At 38.8% G+C, this 26,467-nt stretch overlaps 1 protein-coding gene across 14 annotated transcripts in view; it reads right to left on the bottom strand.

The window, feature by feature from the left end:
- GNG2 (G protein subunit gamma 2) overlaps positions 1-26,467 on the bottom strand; it is a 128,437-nt gene that overhangs the window by 84,745 nt on the left and 17,225 nt on the right. For 3 of the 14 annotated variants that reach the window (XM_063715157.1, XM_063715159.1, XM_009249050.4), the window contains exons 2-3: positions 13,075-13,115; positions 10,916-10,993 (exon numbers count right to left, since the gene is read on the bottom strand). The exons of 2 other annotated variants lie outside the window; for them this stretch is intronic. Coding sequence is in view for 1 of the 12 variants with exons in the window: in XM_063715154.1 (XP_063571224.1) it covers positions 5,287-5,373; positions 10,916-10,993; positions 13,075-13,115 (206 nt within the window). In the remaining 11 variants the exon portion in view is untranslated. 14 annotated transcript variants of the gene reach the window in all.

Here is a 26,467-nt window from a genome sequence, read left to right as displayed (position 1 = left end):
AACCAATTTATCTGATCCAGTGGATTTATTCATTTTCAGTGGATCAGAGTGGTTAACCTAGATTAGATCAAGGCAAGTAATCCTGGTCCCTGGGTCAAAGAAATGAAAATAATTCACTTGAGATTCAAAGTAAGCTGCAAAACACCAAAAATTAGCCACTCAACCCACTAGCCAGGTATTACATTTCTTTGGGATAACAGTCATTTCCTGTGATGTTGGGACGCCCAAGAAGGTGGCTATCTAAAGGTGCTCTGATGTGTCCAGCTACTTTTTTGTAGCAAACTTGAACTGTAAGTTGAGGTTGCCATCCTGTCTCTGAATAGGGAAAGCATAGGGTGGTTTTCTCTCTCTGTGTAACTCCTCCAGATCATCTTTCACCACACAAACAACTGAACTCTGTCCAAATGCTACCATTGTATCTGCGTCCATTTGAACATGGGCTATAACCTTGACTAAGTAAAATTAATAAAAATGTGAAAGCTGGTTTAAACCAGTTTTATAAGTTATCTACACTTCTTGGAAATGCTGCCATTTCCTTCATGCAAGACTTCCGTGATGAAGGTTACCTGTGCTGTATATCTTCCATTTGCCTCTCCAAATCCATTCTCCATCCTATTCCACCTGGCTTATGCCCCAGGAAACTAAACTGCATGAACTCAGTAGCAGACTTCCTTGCTCTTTGCCTCCCAGTTGGTTTTAGCCAATGAGGAGCATGAGCAGGCGATCAGAATAAGTGGAAGAATCAGTTCAGGCTATTTGTTTCCTAGGGTCTCTGCCTCCAGGATCATTATAATCTGGCTATATCCCTTTCCTGGAGGCCACAGCTCCACTAAGGAGGTCCTCTCCGCACTGTCCTCATACCTCAGGCCAAAGGATAATATAGGAGCCCTGGAAAACTGCATTCTCCCTTGCAGTCTTCCTATACTCTGCCCTCATCCTTGGAAATATTCTTTTTACTAAGTGCTCTGGAAATTAACCAGTTTGAGGATGCCAGTTGTTTCCAGTACAGCTGGCATTTTTTGAGGGCTGAGTATGCCCTATTCAGAATATGAACTTATTCAAAGTTCTCAGTTTATATGAAAACACTGACATTCATGGGATTAATAACACGCCCAGGCAAAAATTAACAATGGCTAGATGAGGAGTAGAGTGGTCAGACAGCATCCATTCAGCCTCACACCAGTGCTCACTGGCAATTGTGTAAGGTGAAGGCATAGTCACATAACTTATGAGAACAGTGAATGTGGTAGATACATTTCACAGATTTTAAAATGTGAGGAATGCAAAACATTTTCAGGTTGATATGTCATGCTTCTTCATGCTTATAAATTATATTTCCATGGTGACATCAACCTTTTTTGCATATGGTATTCCACTTCGATTGGAGCTTTAAGCCATTTTTTGGTTGTAATTATCAAATATAAAGAAAGAGATGCTTGCTACAATAAAAACTGCCTAAATGGCAAATCTAAGCTTTCAGAGAGGTACCATCTGTTTTTCCTCATTGAGAGGTATTATCATATATAGTGAAAAATGCTATAAAAGTGAAGTGATGCTTTTTCTGTCATGAATAAGTTATAATCTCAAGTAGATTTTGATTACTTAGAGCTTATAGCAAAGACATAAGTCCATTAAGGAAAAGATGGATCTTGATCCTATCTGAGCCCAAAACAAATAACTTCCTATCTCCAGAATCACCTCAACTATATCATTCCCATGAAGTATATCTAAAACAGCTGCTTTAAGATTTATTTTCCTTGATGATTTTTCTTTAATGAAGCCAAAATATTATTAATATTTAACATGAATCTGTAAAGGTCTTTTAAGTAAAAAGGCTAAAATGTTGAAATATTAATAATGATATTTTGGTTGGTAAGCTATTGATTATTGCCACAATTTCAGACAAACAGAGAGCCAAATCATGAGTGAACTCCCATTCACAATTGCTTCAAAGAGAATAAAATACCTAGGAATCCAACTTACAAGGGATGTGAAGGACCTCTTCAAGGAGAACTACAAACCACTGCTCAAGGAAATAAAAGAGGATACAAACAAATGGAAGAACATTCCATGCTCATGGGTAGGAAGAATCAATATTGTGAAAATGGCCATACTGCCCAAGGTAATTTACAGATTCAATGCCATCCCCAGCAAGCTACGAATGACTTTCTTCACAGAATTGGAAAAAACTACTTTAAAGTTCATATGGAGCCAAAAAAGAGCCCGCATCGCTAAGTCAATCCTAAGCCAAAAGAACAAAGCTGGAGGCATCACACTACCTGACTTCAAACTATACTACAAGGCTACAGTAACCAAAACAGCATGGTACTGGTACCAAAACAGAGATAGAGATCAATGGAACAGAACAGAGCCCTCAGAAATAACACCGCATATCTACAACTATCTGATCTTTGACAAACCTGAGAAAAACAAGAAATGGGGAAAGGATTCCCTATTTAATAAATGGTGCTGGGAAAACTGGCTAGCCACATGTAGGAAGCTGAAACTGGATCCCTTCCTTACACCTTATACAAAAATCAATTCAAGATGGATTAAAGACTTAAACGTTAGACCTAAAACCATAAAAACCCTAGAAGAAAACCTAGGCATTACCATTCAGGACATAGGCATGGGCAAGGACTTCATGTCTGAAACACCAAAAGCAATGGCAACAAAAGCCAAAGTTGACAAATGGGATCTAATTAAATTCAAGAGCTTCTGCACAGCAAAGGAAACTATCATCAGAGTGAACAGGCAACCTACAAAATGGGAGAAAATTTTCTCAACCTACTCATCTGACAAAGGGCTAATATCCAGAATCTACAATGAACGCAAACAAATTTACAAGAAAAAAACAAACAACCCCATCAAAAAGTGGGCGAAGGACATGAACAGACACTTCTCAAAAGAAGACATTTATGCAGCCAAAAAACACATGAAAAAATGCTCACCATCACTGGCCATCAGAGAAATGCAAATCAAAACCACAATGAGATACCATCTCACACCAGTTAGAATGGCCATCATTAAAAAGTCAGGAAACAACAGGTGCTGGAGAGGATGTGGAGAAATAGGAACACTTTTACACTGTTGGTGGGACTGTAAACTAGTTCAACCCTTGTGGAAGTCAGTGTGGCGATTCCTCAGGGATCTAGAACTAGAAATACCATTTGACCCAGCCATCCCATTACTGGGTATATACCCAAAGGACTATAAATCATGCTGCTATAAAGACACATGCACACATATGTTTATTACGGCATTATTCACAATAGCAAAGACTTGGAACCAACCCAAATGTCCAACAATGATAGACTGGATTAAGAAAATGTGGCACATATAAACCATGGAATACTATGCAGCCATAAAAAATGATGAGTTCACGTCCTTTGTAGGGACATGGATGAAATTGGAAATCATCATTCTCAGTAAACTATCGCAAGAACAAAAAACCAAACACCGCATATTCTCACTCATAGGTGGGAAGTGAACAATGAGAACACATGGACACAGGAAGGGGAACATCACACTTCGGGGACTGTTGTGGGGTGGGGGGAGGGGGGAGGGATAGCATTGGGAGATATACCTAATGCTGGATGACGAGTTGGTGGGTGCTGCGCACCAGCATGGCACATGTATACGTATGTAACTAACCTGCACATTGCGCACATGTACCATAAAACCTAAAGTATAATAATAATAAAAATAAAAAATAAAAAAAAATGACATTTTGTTTATTTTTTGTTTGGGGTGTGTGTGTGTGTGTGTGTGTGTGTGTGCGTATGTGTGTGTGTGTTATAGAATACGGCAGGGGATAGAAAAGAGAAACCCATTGAATAAATCTAGGCCAGCAAGGTAAAAGCTCTATCCTTGTATTCATTATATTCACTATAGAACTTAAAAGAGTATTTGAAAGAAGGTCTCAAAAGAAAATCTGGAGGACCCTGGCAGCTTTCATTTAATTCTGTATAACATCAGATGGCTCTTAGAAAGCACTCACTTATTTTCCAAGTAAGTGGTAATTTCACTCTTTCAACTTTTCCTAACTCAGTGTGACATATCAGTGAATAATACCATCTTACATTTGTGTCATATTTTACAATTTATATAGTATATTCCTATTCATTATCTCAATTGATATCTACATAGTTCAGATATAGTCAGGGTGAATATTATAACCTCCATTTTACAGATGGGGAAACTAAGTCCTGGAGGCATAAGTCAAAACTCTTTTAGTCACAACTTGAATTAACTTGGGCAAAACATGGGAATGTATTGGCTCACATGGACTGGATTCATGGACTCCAATTATGACTGGGCTCTCCTTCTTTCCCTTCTCTCTCTCTCTGACTCTCTCTGCCTCCGCTCTGTGCATTGGACCTGATTCTGTCCACAGACTGAAACACAGCTTTCCATGATTCTTACTGCCTTGGGACCAAAAAGGATGAGACCTCTCCTCTCAACTCGAGTTGGAAAATTCCAGAAGAAGAACCTACTGGCCCCTGCTGATGGCAGGCCCACCCTCTGAACCAACTACCGTGGTCTGGTGATGAAATACTGAGGCTTCCTCAGCATGGGTCAAGTCTCCTCCCCTGTGGTCAGTATTACCTAAACAACCTGAGAAAATCGGAACAGAATAGCCACTGAGGAGACTAAGAGGAGAGAGGCAGCCACCTTAACTTGTTTCTACTGCCTTAAATAACTTGTCCAAGGGGCAGAATCAAAACAACTGCCCAGATCTTCAGTCTGCACCCGTCTCCTTCACTTCATAGCCTTTACTGCAGGAGCCACAGAGGTGTAACTGTGCCTCTCTCTTCCTCACAGTTACCATGTGGGCTGGCTCAAGACTAGTTGGAAAAGACTCGATTCTGTCTCGATTCTGTCACTTTTCAGCTGTGTGACCCTAAGCACATTACTTAACCTCTGGGAACCACAGCTTCCTCCTTTGTAAAATAAACAGTTCCTGCATTGCAGGGTCATCTAAAGGATAAAGGGAGATAATATACCCCAGATGACTTTGAAAATCATAAAAGAACTACATTAAGGTTTATTACTTAAGTTCCGCATATAAATGTTAACAGAGGCTAAAACTACACATTAACATCCTTCAGCTGTAGTTCTCACTACCACCAGCCCTCTCTGTTAGCATCACTTTGGTTCTGACATTTTTTTTCTTTCAGTTTTAAAAGGCACATTTTAAAAAGAAGCATAATAGTGTCTCAAAATGTAAAACTTAGCTCAGAAGAAAAGCTTATGAACAGATGGTTCAATGGCACTTATACTCACCTTTTTGATACAGATTAACCAGGAGATGAAAAATCTCTGGAAGAGACACAAGAAACTCTCCACAGTGGTTACCTCTAGGGACTGAGGCTAAAAGTTGGTGGGAAAGAAATGCTTTTATTTTTCATTTATGCCTGTCCCTACTACTTGAATTTTTAAAATGTTTCACATATATTGTTTTTTTCCTGCATGAATTTCTTTCATAATTAAAAAACCTAACTAAAATCATAATTGTCACAAAAAAGGATCATATACCAGTTATAGTACACAGTATATAGTGTATGCTAGTTATAGTATACAGTATATAGCAGCTATAGTATATAACTGATATAGTGTCTGGTACATAAAAAGCTTTCAATAAGTTCGTGCTTATTGATCAAACTAGATATCCCTAGTTACCACCTAATCAGCTAAAATAAAATCTAGTTTTCATCTCTATGAATGTATATTTTTCCACGAATCATATTGTAAGAAATGCTCATTACCATCTGCCAAGGATGTGATTTTAAACTCATAAATTCACACACCAAACATGAAACCTCCTTTTTAAATTCTGAATTATAAACACAGTACATGTGGCTACCTCTCAACGCTGTTACTGCTCTTCTTATAAGCTGACTTCCTTATTAACATTGGAGGATGCTGGGCTTCTAGGAAGCATACCATTTTACAGCTGCGAGTTTGCATGATATTTTCTAAGAAATTAAAGGTTACATGGCAGCATATGCCAAAGTTAACAGAGAGATTTAAATAGTATTTTTTTTTAATGATGTAAATGGCTAGGAAGTTTGAATGCTATGCACTGGTTAAGTGCTATACTGGTTGCCTAGTTACATCTCTGCAGAAAGGTTAAAATGGTTGTCTCTAAATCCAGAAGAAATTTAAAGTCCTAAAGTTTCGTAATTAAGCCAAGGATTACCTGCGAACCCCTAATGCAGTCATGCCTTGAAACAAATCCCTGTCAGGTAATGGTGCTTGGGGATGTCTTAAGGAGATTGTTAATAAAAAGTATTTATATATATGAAATTTGTTACCTTGCTCTCATTTCATTAAAGTTATTACATCTGGACTGTCCTTTTTTTTCTTTTTTTTTTTCTTTTTTTTGAGATGGAGTCTCGCTCTGTCACCCAGGCTGGAGTGCAGTGGCACGATCTCGGCTCACTGCAAGCTCCGCCTCCTGGGTTCACGCTATTCTCCTGCCTCAGTCTCCCAAGTAGCTGGGACTACAGGCACGGGCCACCATGTCCAGCTAATTTTTTTGTATTTTTAGTAAAGACTGGGTTTCACCGTGTTAGCCAGGATGGTCCCGATCTCCTGACCTCGTGATCTGTCTGCCTCGGCCTCCCAAATGGACTCTCCATTTTATCACTACCAGTTGCAGTCTGCTACTATAGGCTATTAAAAAACTTTCCAACCTAGCTGATGCAAATTCTGTCCCCCGATAGGTGGAAGAAAGTCCAGTATTTTACATTTTTAAACTTAAAAACAAATTTTTACTGTGACCAGCTCTGCAAAGTATAGGCCAGTCTACAACATAGTAACAAAAACTACACATCTTAAGAATAAACAACTAGTATCTTAACGCTCAGAGATGTTCCTCTTTTACCCTTCAAGGGTTTCCTAATTAATTCTACCTCGCAGACACTATTACATCCAAATATCTGTTCCCAGTAATGGAACAGAATAGAACAATTTTAGAACAATTTTGGTGTAGAAATTTAACATGAGTGTATTAAAACGGATTCACACTTATTCCAGAATTTGAAGGTAGGAGGAAACAGTCCTTTTTTTTTTTCCTCTTGAAGTTCAGTCGGCATTTTGTTTTGAATTGAGGTAAAATTCACATATAAAATTAACCATTAGCCACTGTAAAGTGTACAATTCAATGGTATTTTAGTACATTCACAGTGTTGTGCAGCTATCACTGCTAACTAGTTCCAAGATAGTCCATCACCCTGGAAGGAAACCCTGTACCCAGATAAGTAGTTATTTTGATCCTGATTTACATTTACTCTCTAATTTCTCTTTGAAAAAGAATAAAAGAACCTAAGTTTAAATTACTGCATAAGAACTTGATGTGTTTTCATTTCTTCTGAAACTTGTTGATTCACAAAAATTGGTAAAGATTTGAAGCTGAAATGAGGCTAGTCTTAGCAAAATGAAACCAGGATTGAAAGTCCTGGAAGGAAGAAACCCAAAAAGAGATTGAGGAAAAAATCAAAATAATTCACAATTCTGTCCAGGCCCCATCCTTGTCAGAAAGCCAGATTCTACTTCAATGACTGATAGTGCTGAATCTTTTTTGGAAAGAAAAAAAAAAAAAGAATTAAAATAGAATGCTTTGGATCTACCAAGTAGGAAATTTTGGAAGACAGGAAACAATTAAATACATTAAAAAAAAAAAAAAAAAAAAAAAGTCTTCCAGCTCCTAAAAGTCAAATGCCTATTCTAGGGAAGCTAATTTATTGTTCTTTCAAGTACAATTACAGCTCTCTTTGCTTAGTCCTAATGATTTAGAGAATAAAATTCTCCAAATAAAAGCCACAGAAATGTAAGGGATGAGGCCCCAGGACCTTCAGCTTCCCTGGTTTCTCAGTGTGGCTTTGCTATGGATGATGCGGGCAGAGTACTGCAGAAGCAGTGGGGAAAGGCCCAGCAAGCGTCTTTACCCAGATGTAGCAACTTTACATGGGGCTAAGTGGCTCATGCTCCACCGCTGGGAGTCAGGAAGCGCCATGTTCTTAGAACCAAATAAGACTCCAAGACATGATCGACTCCAAGACATGATCCACTCCAGTCCCCTCCCACTGGGTATTCAAGATAGTCTTCCTAATATTTACCTCTTCTTCAACAGTCTATGCTATCTCTTAGGGGGGAAAAGTTCAATTTTGCTCTATGAAAGGCAAGATTAAAGCTGAGAGAGCTCTGTGCTGCATTGGGAAACTTGGGTGTTATAACTTCCATGCAGGCTGACATGCTGAAAAAGATTCAGCGAGGTCCTGTGGTCACCTCAGTAACAAAGTTATTAAAGCTTCCATCATCAGAGGCAAAGTGCAGGAGCCTGCTGGTAACACAGGAGAACTGAAAGGGTAGCTAGGGCTTGTGACTATAAACGTGGCTGCTGCTTCTCAGTTCTGAATCTTAGGGTTTTTTTTTTTTTTTTTTTTTTTTTGTCTTTTTAAGCTGGTCTGAACAAACATGCATATACGGCTACAGATTTTCCAAAAGAGTTGGATTAACCCCCATTTTCAACCCAAATATTATGGGATATGGTCATTATTTGGCTCACTCAAAATTTATATTTTAACAATGCATCAATGTGACAGCTACTTTCTATTAGAGTCATTTTGTTAGACATCTGGAGTGACCAAATGTCCTGATTTGCCCCGGATTCTCTCAGTTCTAGCACCAATAGTCCTGTGTCCCAGGAAAGCCCTGTCTTGGCAAATAAGGGCAGTTTGTTGCCCTGCTGCTAGCTCTAGGTTTGGACTTCAGGTCTGTATTGCTGAAGTGTCTAAAAGTGGATTTTAAGAGGACTTGATACAAAAAAAAAAAAAAAAAAGCTGAAAATTTTTAAATCTTCACCATAAATTTCCAGCCATATTCTACTCAAAAGATGATTTTTAAAAAATAACCCAGTGATCTATTTCATACATCAGGCAAGAAATGGTTTCTTACTTTGTGGGGATAACTTAATGTATGGAGGAAATTATACCATACCTAGAAATTGGCTATAATAAATACCACTCTAGTGAGGTTCTGTATTATTATTTATTTTTTCCTCCAATTTCCACATTTTAAAGCCTAATAAATAATACATAAAATAACAGCCAGACATAACAGCATAAAATAAAAACCTCACATTTATTTGGTTCTATTCAAGACCTTGTAACCTATACACTGTAGGCAGACCCTGCAGAGTTGGAGAAATGACGAAAGCAGCATACTCTCTAGGGGCCACGCCTATAGTACCCAAAAGTCTGGCCAAGAAAGGAGCCATTGGACTTCAACCTGTCCCCTTGATCCAATGCCAGACACTTCAAGAAAACCAAAAGGCTTCAGTACCTGGACCTACAAAATGAGAACTGTAGAGTCAAGATGAGAATTGGCTTCATCAATGTTGGAAACCTTAACGTTTTAATCCTATATTATTAGACATTAGATGGTCTGCTACCCGAAGCATTTCTACATTTCTGAAGAATTAGTCTCTTTGACTTTGTAGTAGGCAGAATAACAGGCCCCAAATATGTTCAGTCCTAATCCCAGGAACCTGTAAATACATAACCTTACAGATAAAGAGACTTCAAAGATGTGATTAAATGGAGGCCCTGGTGATAAGGAGATTAGCCTGGCTTATCCAGGTATGTTCAATCTTATCACACAGATATTTAAAAAATCAGAGAACCTTTCCTGGCTAAAAATTAAGAAGATGTGACTATGGTAGAAAGACGCATGGAGAGGCAATGCTACCGGCTTTGAAGATGGAGGAAGCTCTAGAAGCTGTAAAAGGCAAGGAAATAAATCCAACCCAGAAAGCCTTCAGAAAGGAACACAGTCTTGTTGATACTTTGCTTTTAGCCCAGTGAAATCCCTATAGAACCTAACCTATAGAACGGTAAGATAATACATTTGTGTTGTTCTAAGCCACTAGGTTTGTAATAATTCGTTACAGCAGCCATAGAAAACTAATACACCTTTTATCACAATTGCTGTTCAATAATGCCTTGGTAGTATTTTGTTTCTAACCTCAATATTTGACCATTACCTCATGTTTAATTTGCTTCCATGTATATACTTTGAAAACTAAATTTAGCACTAGACCAAATATACTCAAAATCCCCCTGATGGTACAGAACAATACTTCTTTTACTTGTCTACTTTGTTTAGCTTCTTGCGTTTGTTAGCACAGAGACTACTTACATAAGCAACTACTGAGCATAACTGAAACCACTGATTTTGTATGAAGGAAAAATGCTTTTAGGTGAGTAGAATATGCCAAATAACCTCCTTAAAGTTGTGTGCAAAGACACAGTAGTTCACAATGTTCACAACGTCTCCCTAGAGTGCTCTGGATGTCACAATGACTGGAAGATGCCACAGCCTTCTGTGAACCAAGGACAGGGATACCAAAGATGATAATGAAGAATTGTCCCATTGGACGTGCCAGCAAACCCCATTGACAAACTCCGCTTGGATTGATTTGAAAAATTTAAGCATACTATTATTAGCATGACAGAAATCAACTCAAAGAACATCAGATACTTATAAAAGAGTCATTATTAGTAACATTTGATAGAATATGGGACGTCTCAGCCCTCACCTGAAAGACATTAGGTACTTACTTATAGCTTTTGCTGCTATGCATGGTCTTAAAAGCATACATGCACAAAGAGCTTCTTCCAATCAGCTCTAGACCAGAGATTCTCAACCCTGGCTGCATGTTAAAGTCAACTGTGAAGCTTTCAATATCACCTATAGATGTTCAGGCCCCACCCATGGAGATTCTGATTCAGCTGGTCTGGGTAGGGCCTGGAATCAGGGTTTCTAGATGCTCCCCTGGAGGCCCTGACATGCGGCCAGGACTGAGAACCACTGCTCTGTCCGTAGGGAGTAGCCTACTGTACATACTCACATGAATATGGCCGCTCCACAGATTTGAATCAGTCCTTCCCTTCCTGTTTTGTAGTACAGTTGTCACCAACCATTCATTCTTCCAAAAAAGAAATCTGGGAGTTATTCTAGATGTCTTCCTCTCCTTTACTTCTCACCTTTAATCAGCAATTCCCTCAGTTCTCCCAAATCTAGCCCAACATTTCCAGACCCAAGACTTCCACTGGTCTCCCTTCCATTAGTCTCTCCCCACTTCTCTGCTGCCTAAGGAATTGTCCTTTTAAAAAAATTCTGATTGTGTGCCCTTTTCTGCCTCCCCACTCTGCAGAGAAAATTCAAACTCTGGAGTCTGCCCCTTAGGGGTCCCTCCAAGTCTTCACCAGCCTTCTTCTCTAGCCTCATCTCCTCAGTCAGCTACTTTCTGGCCACACCCTGGCCACCCTAAATTTCTAAAGCTTGCTGGAATAAGCCATGCCCTCTGTGGCCTCAGTGTATACTTACACTTGACTTCTTATTCTTGGAATGCCCTTCCCTACTTCTCTGAAGGCACCTCATGGATAGCTCAAAGACCCCTTTCCCATCAAGCTTCTTCCCAAACTCCCCAACTTGGTTCTCTCCTCCAGCAGCATCCACCACACCCTGCTCCCACTTCACTAAGCTGGACACAAGCACCTCCTTCTTTACACAGTTTTCTCCTCTGTGAGACTGAACAACTCTGGGCCAAGGCCTGTGTATTTTTCATGTTCATATTCCCAGTATCTGGCATGCATTCTTTTGTTCATTCATTCAACAGTTTTATTAAATATATAACAAGTGCCAGACACCTTGCTAGATGCTGGAGGCAAATGATTAGTAAATTATATACTATTCCGGCTCTCGCAGAGCTTATATTCTTGAAAGGGAGGCAGATGGCTGGATGAGTGTTTGTGGTAAAACAGGAAGGTCTATCAGAGGATTGGGAGCTTTGTTTTGTTTTATGCTTGCATGTTTCCAGTATATTCAAAAGTGAAGAAATGTCAAAAACAGGTTTCAAAAATCATGGCATATTCTGAATGTTTACATTTGACAGAGTTGTATGATGAATGCCATTGTTTCATGGTCAGTACATCTCTGACAGATCACCTCATTTGGAGATATCCAAAGTCCAAATTCGCCAACCTTATAAACATGAGTTGAGGAAAATTGATCCTCTTATCCTAAGGAAGGACTGATACCTAGTAAACATGAAATAAATACCTGCTGAATGCATAAATGGATGGATGACTAGCTCCAGTAAAGCAAGTCAGGTTATGAGTAGGTTTTATTTTTTTTAGCATTTGCTGTATCCCCTAAACAGTTATGTAAATAAACAATTAAAAGCCCAACAATTCAGCAAGCACCCATAATCCAATGGGGAAAGAAGAGAAGTAGGTAGAGGTAGAAATGAAACAATCCCAACCATGAGTTGACAATTGTTGAAATTGGGTGATGGGGATGTAGGAGTTCATTATATTATTCTCTCTACTTTGGTATATACTTGGCATTTTTCATAATGAAGTTACATTTTAAAATGGGGTGGGGGGAATCTAAGTCATTGACTAGAGGAAACTGTGTATCTTGGAGTGGGCAAACACATTATCACCTGTCTAGGATTATGGTTACCTTTCAAGTCTACAACAAGATTCAAATGCTATAGCTAGTTCCAAAAGCTAAGTAAGCTTCTTCAAGATGAAACCCCAACAGCATTAGATTGACCTGTTGTTGTTGTTGTTGCTGCTGCTGCTGCAAAAGCCCTTACAATGTTTACAACAATCTGTTAAGAACAGGGTTTACCTTTCTCTGACCTAATCTGCCTCATCTGAGGTTTTATCTTGCACAGGGTATGCCCTCAATGTCTGCCACCTATTAATCATGTTTGTGCCATGAGGATACATTCTGTTAAGACAGCAGCCTCAAAGCCTCTCCAACTCAGGTTTTTAGAAGAAAATGAAAAAATTCTGGATGAAGATCAATTTTAATTATCATTAAAGAGAGCCATTTTTTCTTTAAATCCTGAAGTCATGTCAATATTGATAAGGACTCTATGACTGTTTCTTTCAATAAAACATCACATGCTTTCATCTACAGACCACTTAACATTTTTTTCCTCTTTCAGTTCTGGTTAAATTCAAGATTCTAGAAGAAAATATTTGGAATTCTTACCTCTTCGGTTCCTAAAGCCTGAGGCTCACTGGCAGATCTGGCTGTTGAGAAAGCAGAGAGAAAAACGAATTTTTTAAAAGGAAAAATAACATGATACACAAGAGCTGAATGAGTAGAATGAATGAAGTTTCTGAAACGGGGGTGGGTGGTAATGGCAATATAGTTATAAGGGCAGGAGGTCTCACAAGTTTACATTTCAGAGCCTAGAAATGAACCTTTTATTAACTCTTTTGCTCTTAAGAAATAGATTTGTGAAATTGGAATCCCTTTCTTTGTGAAATCCCCTAGCATGCATGAAAACATGAAAACACAAAGGCCACTTAGGAATCTAGAGGAAGCAGAGCCCTTGATGGGAGAGGCTGTATACCAATGGAATGAATAAGAACAATCTTTCCTCCTGACCTAACCTAATTTGCTCCGAGCAGGACCAAAGCAGCAGAGACCAACACACTCTTGCTCCAGGTATTAGGGACAGAGTTTGAGTGCATACAGTTTGTATGCATCTGGCCCCTTAGGAGGGTGGAGAGGACACATTGGTGGTTATGAGTATCTTTGGCAATCACAGCTTCTGTAGGCTGTTTAGAAGTAGAAGACACCTATGCCCTTAACCACTAATGACCTCTGTGGCTATCAGGCAGAGTGGCCTACGTTTGTCCAGTGCCGAGTGCGGTTCCTATGGAAGAAAGTTCCTGTGTAGATGAGCTTCTTTATTCCTGAAAAGCTTTAGAGCGCTCGCTCAAAGGGAATTGCTAAAGCCTCAAGGAACACTTTCCCATTCCTATTTTGCTATGTCTGAGAACAAAGAGACATCTCACATCTAGAATATTATGAATGAGGGTGGAATTCAAATTCACAAGGGGTTCTAGGACCAAATGAATATCAGTGTCTCCAGAGGCCTCACGTTACTTGAGACTGGCATGTGTGCTACAATCTCAACCCAACCCGTTATATTCCCGGACTACCATAGGGGCCATATGTTTTTAAATGGGCTAAAGTTATTAGAAAACCATTATCTCATGATTAATGACAGCAAAAAGAAAAAAAAGCCAAGGGCTAAAAACAACTTATTTTCAGAGAATGAACCCTAGGGTAACAAAGACTAGGTGGGACGTGCAAAATAAACCTGTTCAAGGGTGTTGTGGGCCTGGCACTCATTTGTTATTGGTGGTAGTGGAAGCTGGCAGAACTTCTCTGGAAAGCCATCTGGGCCTGTTTATCAAGAGACCCAAATATGTTCTCAGTCATTGTTTTAGTGATGCCACTCCATGACTTTAACCAAAACAAACCCAAAATGTGGACAAAGAAGAATTATCAAGGTGTTAGAAATAGCCTAAATATCAATAATTCAACCTATTAAGTAAAACAGAAACTCCACATGATAAAATTTTAAAACAATGAACACAAGAAATTTAAATGGGCCAGGTGCAGTGGCTCACGCCTGTAATCCCAACACTTTGGGAAGCCAAGGAGGGAGGAACACTTGTGTCCAGGAGTTTGACACCAGCCTGGACAACATAGCAAGACACGGTCTCTACAAGAAAAAGTCAAAAGTTAGCCAGGCATGGTGATGCACACCTGTGGTCCCAGCTACTTGGAAGGCTGAGGTGGGAGGATAGCTTGAGCCCAGGAGAGTGAGGCTGTAATGAGCCATAATCAAGCTACTGTACCCTAGCCTGGGTGACAGAGTAAGACTCTGTCTCAAAAAAAAAAAAAAAAAGACAAAAGTGTTTAAATGATGAAAAAAATGCATTTTATATTCTCTTTTTACTTTACTTTAAAATTAATAAATACTGTTACTTTAAAAAGTAACTTAAAATAAGATTACTTTATTATAAAGTAAAAAGAATATAAAATGCATTTTTTGTCATTTAAATTTTAAAGTAAAAAATATAAAATATTATATATAGTGTGAACTCAACAATTTTCTAATATACATATTCACACATATTTATATTTTTTCTAATATATATTTTCTATGTCAATATATTTTTCTAATATATATGCACTAACATATATATTATATACATACATAATATATGTTATATTATATAACACATTTTCTAGTATAATTATACATAATATCTTTCTGATACATAAAGACTGGAAGAAAACATCAAAATCTAAACAATATATTTCCTCTGTTCAATAGAATAACAAAAGTGGCAGAAATTGCTAGATATACCCCAACATCTGCTCTCGTCTTCTTCCATGGTTTTAATAGAATTCTAAGCTAAGCACCTACATACCAATAATAGCTACTTTCCCCAACCTCCCTTGCTGCTAGGTATGCAGTCATGTGACAAAATTCAATGGTACAGCATCAAAAGCGGTATGTGTAACTTCTGGGTCAGGGCCTCCCCTTCCAACTTCTTCCATCCTGCTGGTTATAGCAGAGCCTTTGTGGCAAGCCACCTTAGACAATGAAAGCAAGAGTAACCTCATAGGAATGATAGAACAACAGGATAGAAAGAGCCTGGGTCCCTGCATGATCTTGTGGAGCACAGCTACCTTATCAGTCCTGGGCCATCCACGTCTGGATTGTTACATTAAAAAGAAGTAACTTCTAACTTATGTTAGCCACTGTGAAATCAGGCCTCTGTTACATGTAGTTCAACTAACAATTTAATTAATAGATGGAGCCATTTTTATTTTTTCTTTCCAATTTTCAATAATTTCCATATTTTTCAATAATCAGTATGAATTACTTTGATGATCAGAAAATAACTAAGTTAAGTTTTGTTTACTAATGTTAAGAAAATTAAATATAGAAGAAAGTTTGGGCAACATGTACCTTCTTTCCATATATGAGAGGAAAAACTAAATCTATAGTTTAAAATGTTCTGCTTTAAAATCTGATTGAGGCATACTCTAAGCAGTAAAACTTTAGTCAATGCATTATAATTATTCATTTCAGAGGATACCCAGACTTTTTTTTTTTTTTTTTTTTTTTTTTTTGAGACAGGGTCTTGCTCTGTCACCCAGGCTGGAATGCAGTGGTGTGAACGTGGCTCACTGCAGCCTCAACTTCCTGGGCTCAAGCAATCCTCCTGCATCAGCCTTCCAAGTAGTAGCTGAGACCACAGGTGTGCACCACAACACCCAGCTAATTTTTTTTATTTTCTGTAGAGACAGGGTGTCTCTAAGTTGCCCAAGCTGGTCTCAAACTCAGGGGTCAAGCAATCTCCTGCCTCAACCTCCCAAAGTGCTGAGATTACAGGCGTGAGCCAAATACACTCGGCCAGACTTTCTTCTTTTCTTTTCTTTTTTTGAGACGGAGTCACGCTCTGTCACCCAGGCTGGAGTGCTGTGGCGCAATCTTGGCTAACTGCAACCTCCTCCACACGAGTTCACGCCATTCTCCTGCCTCAGCCTCCCAAGTAGCTGGGACTACAGGTGCCCACCACCACGCCCGGCTAATTTTTTGTATTTTTAGTAGAGACGGGGTTTCACCGTGTTAGCCAGGATGGTCTCGATCTCCTGATCTCGTGATCTGCCCCACCTCGGCCTCCCAAAGTGCTGGGATTACAGGTGTGAGCCACTGTGCCTGGCCCCAGACTTCTTAAAGTGAATTTAGAAACAGTCTTAAAAACAGATTTGTGTGTACACTCATACCTTTAATTTAAGGGTGCTATTGGTTCTTCACATGGAATCATACTGGATTTCTCCGACAGTAATTCCACTGGCCCAAGAATTTTGTTGACTGTCCATCAACCGAGTGTACACTTTGATTTTATTTTCCCTTGGAGTAGTAATAGATTTGGCAGAGCTCACATAACCTCCCTGGTCTCCTTTGTGTCCCACAGGCCTGCATTATAAGATGACTGTCCAAGATAAAGGAGTCGTACCTAGACTATAAAAGAGAGAAAAGATATCTTGCCTGCTTGGGAATCAGATCTGAAACAATGGCCTCATTAAAACTAGCCTCTAACCATATTAGAATAATATGCTGAGATCATTTAAACCTGCAATAATGTTTATCAGCAGCATATGGTGCCTTTTGGAGGATCATTAACACCCTGTGCGTAGGCACACAAGACACTCCACAAGGTTGACCTTAGAGACTTACATGAAGTCGTATATCAGAGAAAGAAACTATTTTTCCCCTTTTTCCCAAAAGAATGCAAATGATCCTTTTCTCCCTTGTGAACCACAATATCCAACACTAATATGGCTAACCTATATTCAATAACAAAGGCAGGATGCCAGGGTTTCTTCACTTCCCTCTCAGAATGACTGTGCCAGTGCATTCTCGAGAAACCCCTTCACTCTCTCCTGCAGTAAGCAAATTGAAGCTAATAGTCAAAGCTCTGAATTCTCAGTTTCTCTCCCCCTCTTGCCTTTGCAGGAACATAAGCAAGCCAACTCAACAGGCCTAATTACCATGGTAACAACATGCACCGTGATTATGAGTGTGTTTGTTTTTTAAAATGACTCACAGATTGTTCCCCCAGAAGCCCCAGACACACAGGTTTCTGGCTGGTTTATAAAATCCATCTGAAGTTTTCTTGCAAATATCTTGTGCCTATTATCATAACTGGTGTGATGAAGAGAGATTCATCAAATCAAATATGCCTTTCTCCTTAAGGATGAAAAAAACCCATTTTGTTCCTTAAACACTCCAAGATTAATCAATTTAAACCTCAGGTTTATAATGAAATTAATTTGAGTTTGTACACTGGAGATAATTAATCTGTTCCTAATTTAAATAATTAAGGTATTTCATAATGTGATTTTAGAGACCCAAATGAAATAATCAGGTGAAATAAACTGTAGTGAAAAATATAAAATAAAACAGCCTAAATCTGTGGGTCCATGACCACATGTAAAGTGTTATAAAAGAGTAGATGTCAGTCTTAATACCAAGATGTTTTAAAACAAATCTACAGAACAACAGCATCTATTTTTAAAATGCAAACATGAAAGAATCCAGACATTTGGAGAACTGTGCACTACTTCCACTCATCTATTCAATAAATATCATTTTAGACCTTCTATGTACTAAGCACCATTGTTTATGACTGGAACATCACAACAGGGCTTAGCAAAGACTATTTTCTCACAGGAGGCAAAGGCCATGGGCATGGCTCAGTGCGTTATCTTCTCTTAGGAAGCTCCTTTGCTTCACAAGGCACCATTCTGGGTAAGGCTATCAGTGAGAGGGAACATTACCTAATGATTATACCAGGCCTGGAGTTCAGAGTCCTAACATCGGCATCACAGTGGACTCCCTCAAAAAAAAAAAAAAACATAAAACATATATATGCTAGTAATTTTGATATATTGATTTCTTCTGTGTGAAGTGGAAATAAACTCTATTTTAAAAGAAATGTAAGTGGAATTTATATAAATCTATTTCACTTAAATCCCTCAATGCTAACATATAACACATTTTACACACACAAAATAGTCATTTAAAATTACTGTATCCAAATAGCTACTGTACTGTAACCAATAATATATTTTTTTCTCTAGTTTGAAGGGAAAACCAGAGTGTTTCAATCCGTATAGGCTAGGTTATATTGTGGCAACAACTCAAAAACTCTCTGGCTTATTTGAGCAAAGCTTATCTCTCACTTTCTCTCCATGTCCACTGCGGTTTAGCAGAGATGATCTTTGTGTTGTCTTGACAGTATGACCCAGGCTTAAGAGTGCAGGGACCACTTCTATCCTTCAACCACTGCACTCACCTGCTGGTTCTTATGGCTTCTTCCAGGAAGTGATGCACCTCACTTCTGTTCACTTCACCGGCCAAGGCAAGGCATGTGGCCACACCTAACCAAAGCAGACTGGGAAGTGGAAGCCTATCCTGAGTTGGAAAGGAAAACTGGAGATATTGATGGCTAAGCACATGGATTCCTGAACAAACAGCACAAGCCCAGACTAATACTTCATGAAGTCAGAACGACATCTGATGATAATAGGCTTCCTTAGGGGATGCCTTATTCCAAGGTCTGAGCACCTATGATTAATGTTGGGCCATAACAATCACTTCTGCAGAATTTGGTGCAAATCCCTTGGATAGAATAAAAGATACTCTGCTGCAGATTTGTGGTAACAATAAGTTATACTAATGATATATTCATTTTGAATAATTATACTACAATTCAGGCACCTTGCTAAATAAACATTTCACATTTATTATGTAATTTTCTCCTGTCAGTTTTGTGAAGTAGATATTATCTTATTTCCCATTTTATAGATGAAGAAACTGAGGCATAGAAAGCTTAAGCAATTTGCCCAAGTAATTCTGACTCTAAAACAATGTCCTTTAACTACTACACTCTCCTACATGTTATCTTTGAATGTTACTTTTCCACACTTCAGTATTTTATGATTATTTTAAGATGAATAAGAAAAGACTAGTTGGACCATTTTTTTTTTTTTTTTGCCTAGGAATTTTCACCTCTACTTAAATTTTTCTTATTTTAATTTTAAAAGTCATCAAACTATTCAATATCAACTTTTTTCCAAAGAAAAAATAAAAATGTCAGTGAAATGCCTTAATGCCCATACACAGCAATGTTCCCTAAACACAACCATCATTCATGAGGTTTAAAAAAACGGCAAAGGATCAATTTAATTCTCCCAAATAAAGCCTCTAAAATGAAAGTGAGGGTTTTTTTCGGTTTAAATTTTCTCACAATTTTTCTTATATGGTTCTAACATAGATCAGATAAATACTCTCCTTAAACAGAGCTCTGTTGGCAAAGTCTAGAATTAACTTACTTTCCTGTTTAAAAATGCAAATCTAAGAGTAGGAAGCACTCCATCATTTATTTAAAAAAGTACTCCTACCATTAATGCTTAGTCTGTTATGATGAACATGCACAGAAATACACCTTAGAGACAAGTAGTCAAAACACTGTAATAACAGCAATTCCACTGAAATTTCCCTTTTTCACTATTGCTGCCTCACATGCATAGCCTCTGAAATATAATGCTAAAGTAGGAAGTAGCAACCATAAAGAGAATGCAACAGTAATGGAACTGTATATGCTGCCTCCAGAGCTGGAAAGTGGAAACTATTTTCTAAATAACTCATAATCAGAAATTCCAGAGATGATCCATTCTTCTTTACAGGTACTGTAATCAACAAAATACCTACCTCTCTAGAGAAAACAAGGTTTTCATTTAAGTCTGACAGATACTATACACAGAACGCTTGGCGTCTCTAGCTCATTACTTGGCCCAGGGTAGATTTTTATATAGACCAAATTGATTTAAATGACCAGTCAGGAAAATCCAATTTAATTATATATATATTTTACAATGCAGAAATGCAGGGCTGGTTGTCTAAATTAAATGCCATTCTTATTGCTTTATAGGACCTGATGTATTTCCTTCTGGAATATTTTGTTTAGAAGGTTATTCTTTACTTTGCCTAGCTTCCTCCAGTCTGTTTTTCGCCAGGATTCTTCCTCTGGCCTACCTAGATCATTGCTAACAACAAAAACAAGTTTTATTTTTTTTCTTAATATTTTATTTTAGATTCGGGGTACACGTGCAGGTTTGTTACATAGCCAAAAACAAGGCTTTTGTTCATGTTTTTCTCAAAGGGAAATGCATGGAAACTCTGTTCAATTCAATGTTGTATGATATTGCTCAGCTATTTAACCTTTTTAGTCTGGATATCTTCACTTATAAAATGGGAATAATAATAGTGGCCAACTCTATTGACTGCCTACCTACTAACCCCCCCTCTTCCTTGCTAATAGAACCAGACCCTTTTGCTGGGGTCTGATGACTTTGTTCTTCAGAGAGGCTGGGCTGCTCCATGGCCTCAGGAGGAAACTCTTAAATTAGCCAATCACAGTGCTTCTGTCTGCCTACTTACTCATACATACAGCATGTGAGTTGTGAGTGGAAATTCCACTGGACACAGATTTTCTATGACTTTAAAAAGAGCCACGGCAGGGCAAGGTAGCTCAGGCCTGTAATCCCAGCATTTTGGGAGGCCAAGGTGGGGTGGATCTATTGTGCTCAGGAATTCAAGACCAGTCTGGGTAACATGGTGAAACCCCATCTCTACTCAAATACAAAAATTAGCTGGGCATGGTGGCACGCACCTGTGGTCCCAGCTACTCAGGAGGCTGAGGTGAAAGGATCAGCCTCCCACCTGCAGGCTGAGGCTGCAATGAGTCATGATCACGCCACAGCACCCCAGCCTGGGTGACAGAGTGAGACCCTGTCTCAACAAACCAGAAAGAGCCACATAAGAAATCTGCCTCCCCTTGATATGCCTCTACGTATTGAAATATGCCTATAATTCCAAAATTGTAGACGCCATGTCCATACAGTGAGGGGAAATCAACCTGCTGAAGGTGTCGCAGTGGGAAGAAGGTAAGAATCCGGGTTGCTAAGGACATTATCCAGCTACCACATAAGTAACTCTGAAGCTACCCTCCTATCAGAGGTCTTGCGATCAATTTCCTATTGTTTACACCATTTTAGTAGGACATTCCTTTATCAGCAGCCAGAAATATCCTGATAGAAAAATACTGTCCTTATTTCATAGGGTTATTTTTAAAACTAGCTAAAGTATCTAGCACAAACTGAATGCCTAACAAATGTTCATTCTCAACTTAATTCTTGCTATATGTTAATCTTGACTTATTCAAACTAGTTAGTGCTTTCTTTACTCTGTGTGGTCTGAATGACTCCTCTAGGAGGTTTTCCCTGGTTCTGCAAAACAGGAATAAGGGCAGAAGTCATTGCTTTCTCCTCTTTATACAGATAAAGATAATATCAAGTATCTACGGTTATTTTAAACAATAAGAATGGTATTTAATTCAGACAAGTAGTGTAGTGCTAATTGCAGTGTAGAGAAAAAAATGTAATCAAACAGAGTAGTCTTCCTGACTGTGTAAATCAATTTGAACTAAATAAAATCCAACCCAGATCAAGTAATCAACACAGCAGCCAAGTGTTCTGCATATGGAGTCCACAAAGTTTATTGAAAAGCTGCTTTCTGTAGGGAAAAGACATATTTTGTAGATTACAGAACATGTATGTGAAGAAGGACACATTTCCTCTGAAATTTCACCTCATCCTTATTTCAGAAAGGCACCTGCACCTTCTGCTGAAAACCTTCTCCACAAGCCCCCTTCGTTCCAATATCTTTACATGGCTGACTCCTCAGCATCATTTTGGTCTCAACTCAAATGTCACCTCTTCAGAGAGGCCTTCAGGGATTACTCAACAAAGTAATCTCCCAATTACCCCTGCCAGCATAGGCACAGTCCCCACCATTCACTCTGTTTCTACTTCAATCCATCAAAGCACTCACTACTACTTGATATTTTCTTTTATTGTAAGTCATTTCTGTCAATGGGTTCCAATCCTGGTTGATTCTGATTTAATTACTCTGAGGTGAGGTTGGGACATGATATTTTTTTCAAACTACCCTCTCAGTGATTTCTAATGTGCAGTTAGACCTAAAAACCACTGGTTTATGTGTTTATTGAGTCTCTCTCAATACCTGAATGTAAGTTTCAAGAAAACAACTGGCCAACTTTGTTCATCCTAGTCTCCCTGGCATCTTGACGAGCACGTGGCACATTGCAGATGTTAAGACTTTGAACACATCGATTAATTGTATTGTAATTATATTTCTGTATTTGTCTGTTTTCCCCACAAGTTTGTGAGCTCTTAGAGGACAAGTAGTATGTCTAGCCCACTCTGCACCAAAAAATGAGTCACTCAAGAATGTTCATTAAATAAATGAATGATAAACTGCATTGTGTGGTATAAGGAAGACAAAGATGAAACCAGATGTGACCGCTGTCCTCAAAGAGCTTGGAGTGTGGTCAAAAAAAAAAATTATGCAGATTGCTGTTATACACACTAGAATGAGCTAGATGGTGTGATGAAAGAACAAAAGATTTCAGAGGAGGCATTGTTTTTTATTGGGGAAAAAAGGGAAGAAACCCAGGGAGGCTTCATGAAAGAGGCAGCATTTGAACTGAGCTTTACAGGACAGATGGAATTTGGTTATTCAGAGAAGTAAGACTGTGGGGACAAAGTATGGAAGGGGAAGCAGGAACTAACTTATCCCAGGCAGACAGAAAAGAACTCAAAAAACAAGTCAGCCCAGCTGGAGGTTAGGAGGGCCTGAACTAAGACACCGGCTATAAACATGGAAAAGAGTCAGTATCAAGATATTTTCCCAATCACAATTGCAAAGGGCTATGCAACTTCTGCAACTAGGGGTGCTTGGTGAGGAAAATAGTGAAGTTGAATTGTCATAACTGAGGTAATGATCAATGGGGTGTCATTAACAGTTATGAAATCAGGTGAGGAGCTGGTTTTGAGGAGTGAGAAAGGTGATGGTGAGCACAGTTTTGGACATGTGAGTTTCATTTTCTGTGGGTTGGATGTTCTGGTGAATTTGCAGGCAGCTTGCTGTACAAGCTGAGAGAGGAGGTGAATGATTAGGATGCTTAATCAGATTTGGGACTGACCCACACAGCAACAGTGACTAAAATCACAGGACAGAATTTGATTAAGGGAAAGGGAGAAATTAAATGGCCAAAGACTCGTATCTTGAGAACACTCATATTTTGGAAGCAGGAACTGAAGTTAGTGAAGTTGGAGCCCTCAGAGAGGTAGGAGGAGATTTGTTTCATCTACTTCTTAATTACTTTGTGTGCATATGGAAAAACTAAGCATGTTTACAGGGAAAGAGGAAAGGACCAAGAAAGAGAAGAAACTAAATCTGTAGGAAAGACAGAATTATTGTCACAACATAATCCCTTAGAAAGTAAAAGGGAATGGGATAGAGTGTCCAAGTAGAGGGTTTATTCTTGGCTTGAAGGAAAGATGATGTTAATTTGACTTAGGAAGAAGAGGAGAATGAATGATGTGAATGATGCAGATGTTTCTGTCCCCCTACATACCCATATGTTGGAACCTGATCCCCAATGCAATGGTATTAAGACATGAGGCCACCTTTGGAGGTGGTTAGGTCATGAGTATGGAGTCCCATTAATGGGATTAGTGCCCTTATAAGAGAGACTGGAGAGAGCCAGCTGGCCCCTTCTGTCATGTGGGGACACACAGAAAGTGCTGTCCACAGCCTTTGCCAGACATCAAATCTGCCAGTACGTTGATCTTGGACTTTCCAGCTCATAGAAGTGTTAAAAAAAAAAAAAAAAAGATTTCTGTTGTTTCTGGGTTACCTCATCTTTGGTAATTTGTGACAGCAATTCAAATGATCTAAAATAAAGGAAGACATGGGGAAATTCTAAGGTGGTAAGAATGAGGTTGAGGAAGTCTGTAATATGTGCCTTCTCAGAAAGACAGAAGGTGAGGTCACTTCTAACGAATAAAGGCAGTAGGGACTTGGTTGAATGCTTTCCATTGAAAATGCACAGAACAGAGTGAAAAGTGAAATAAAAAAGGAAGAAGGAAGGAATTTTGAAAGAACAGCAATGGCCCTGAGGAGATGCAGTGAATCTAGAGTAGAAACAGTCAGCCCAGTTTTCAGCCCCTCTCCTCTACCTCTGAGTGCTGGGTTCCTGGGAAGAGGATCAGGGGAATGCCTGACCCCACACCCGGGCTGGCCAGAGAGCAAGGGAAGGCCAGGGAACAGGGAAGAAGTGGTCAAGAGACTGGTTTTTCAAAGCCTTTTCATTAACAGCTTGACTGTTTACACATATCTGCCAAGAGATAAAGGGGTCGATCCTGTCTTATCTCAAGCGTTTGTATACAGTGGTACCACTTCTAAGAAACATGTTATCACTAAAGTTTGAGAATTGAGCTCCCTTTTTTTTTTTCAGTGTTTAATGAAGTCCTCTAGAGATTGTCTGAACACTGACTCCCACTAAATACAACTTGTTGTCTTTAACATAAGAATTTTCAAGAACCATATATTTATAGGTATCTCTAATACTCTTACCTGAAAATTTAAATCTCTATTCCACAGTGGCATCTTTTACACCTGAACAAGTTTGTACACAGAAACTCCATATTTACATAGAGTACTAAATGTAAACAGTCTACTCTTTTTTTTTAAACAAAATATTTTAGTCTTACAAACAATTTTAAATGCGACAACATATAAAGACTTTGCCCTAATATGAGGTAAGTGAAATGGAGTTGTAACTGGGAGGTAAGGAATTAATGAATTGTGTAACTCTAAATTCCAGGCCTATTTTATTATCCCTTATGAAGAGGTCGATATAGCCTAGGTCACCCCCCAAGATCATTTTTAGCTCTACCATTCTAGCATGTCCTAGGCCAGGGACTAAGTCCTTTATAAATTTTTTATTGTATTTTTAATTGAAAAAGAAAAATTGTGTATATTTATGGGGCACAATGTGATGTTTTGATACATGTATACATTGTGATGATCAAATCAGGCTAATTAACATAGTCATCATCTTGGGGGTGAGGGTGGGAGGGTGGAGACTAAATCTTAACACAGCTCTGCAACTCTCCTCTCCCACCCAGATCTAGTAAAGACAGGCACCAGGGTTCTCCCAGTAATTGTAGAGTGAATAGATGTGCACATTAAATAAAATTAGGGGTCATTATTTGCAAACTTCCCTCCACCCCTGGCCCCCAGCACATGGACAAAGTGCATTACAGAAAGTTAACATTAATTATTCAGGAGCTCTTCAAACCATTTAAGGTCAACGTCTGCCCCCACACCGTAAAGCTCAGACACTGTTGCTATTCAATAGGGTCTCTGCTAATTGTTCTGCCCAACTCTCCTCAGCCTCACCATACCCTGCCTCACCAGTTTAAGGATTAGGAGTAAAATCTGTCATGGAAAAGGAAACAGAGGATTCATTATTTTTAAAAGTGAAATTTTGGTTAGAATCACACTTCATTAGTAGAAACTTGTCTCAGAAACTTGTTGTATTGTTTAACTACTGTAGCCCCTCCCCACAAGTTACTGCTCCCCATTATAAAGGATTTGAGAGCAATTTAGTACTTTAGTTTCTCCCCTCCCTTTCTGACCATGATACCTATTGAGCATTTTTCTCTAATGAGAGGGGACCAGAAAAGCACTGAAGAAACAGCTCTCCAGTGCCTCTGTAGTGGTAGCCTGGTCTGAGATTTGACCAGCAGAATCACTGGTGTGACTGTCTACAATAAAGGTTTGAATTTCACTATCAGGTTCTAGACATCACCAACTAGCAGAAGCTATGCACATTTTCTTACTCTCTGCTTTTGATTTCAAATGTTGCTTTTGAGAGGAGTATTTTATTTGGGCAGGGATAATACTGTTGTATAAAGGAGGTTAAATACAAAGATTATGATTATGATCTAATGACACATTATGTTAAAAGATCCCGCCATTTGCAAATGTCTCCTCGAAAATCTGATTAAAAATTGGCAAAGATTCTCAACACAGTATTTCTGGGGAAAAATATCAGCAAGGAATATG

The sequence above is a fragment of the Pongo abelii genome, chromosome 15 (assembly GCF_028885655.2).
Source record: "Pongo abelii isolate AG06213 chromosome 15, NHGRI_mPonAbe1-v2.0_pri, whole genome shotgun sequence".
NCBI lineage: Eukaryota > Metazoa > Chordata > Mammalia > Primates > Hominidae > Pongo > Pongo abelii.
Note: the sequence above shows the minus strand (reverse complement) of the source record. Positions and strands in the feature narration are given on the sequence as shown.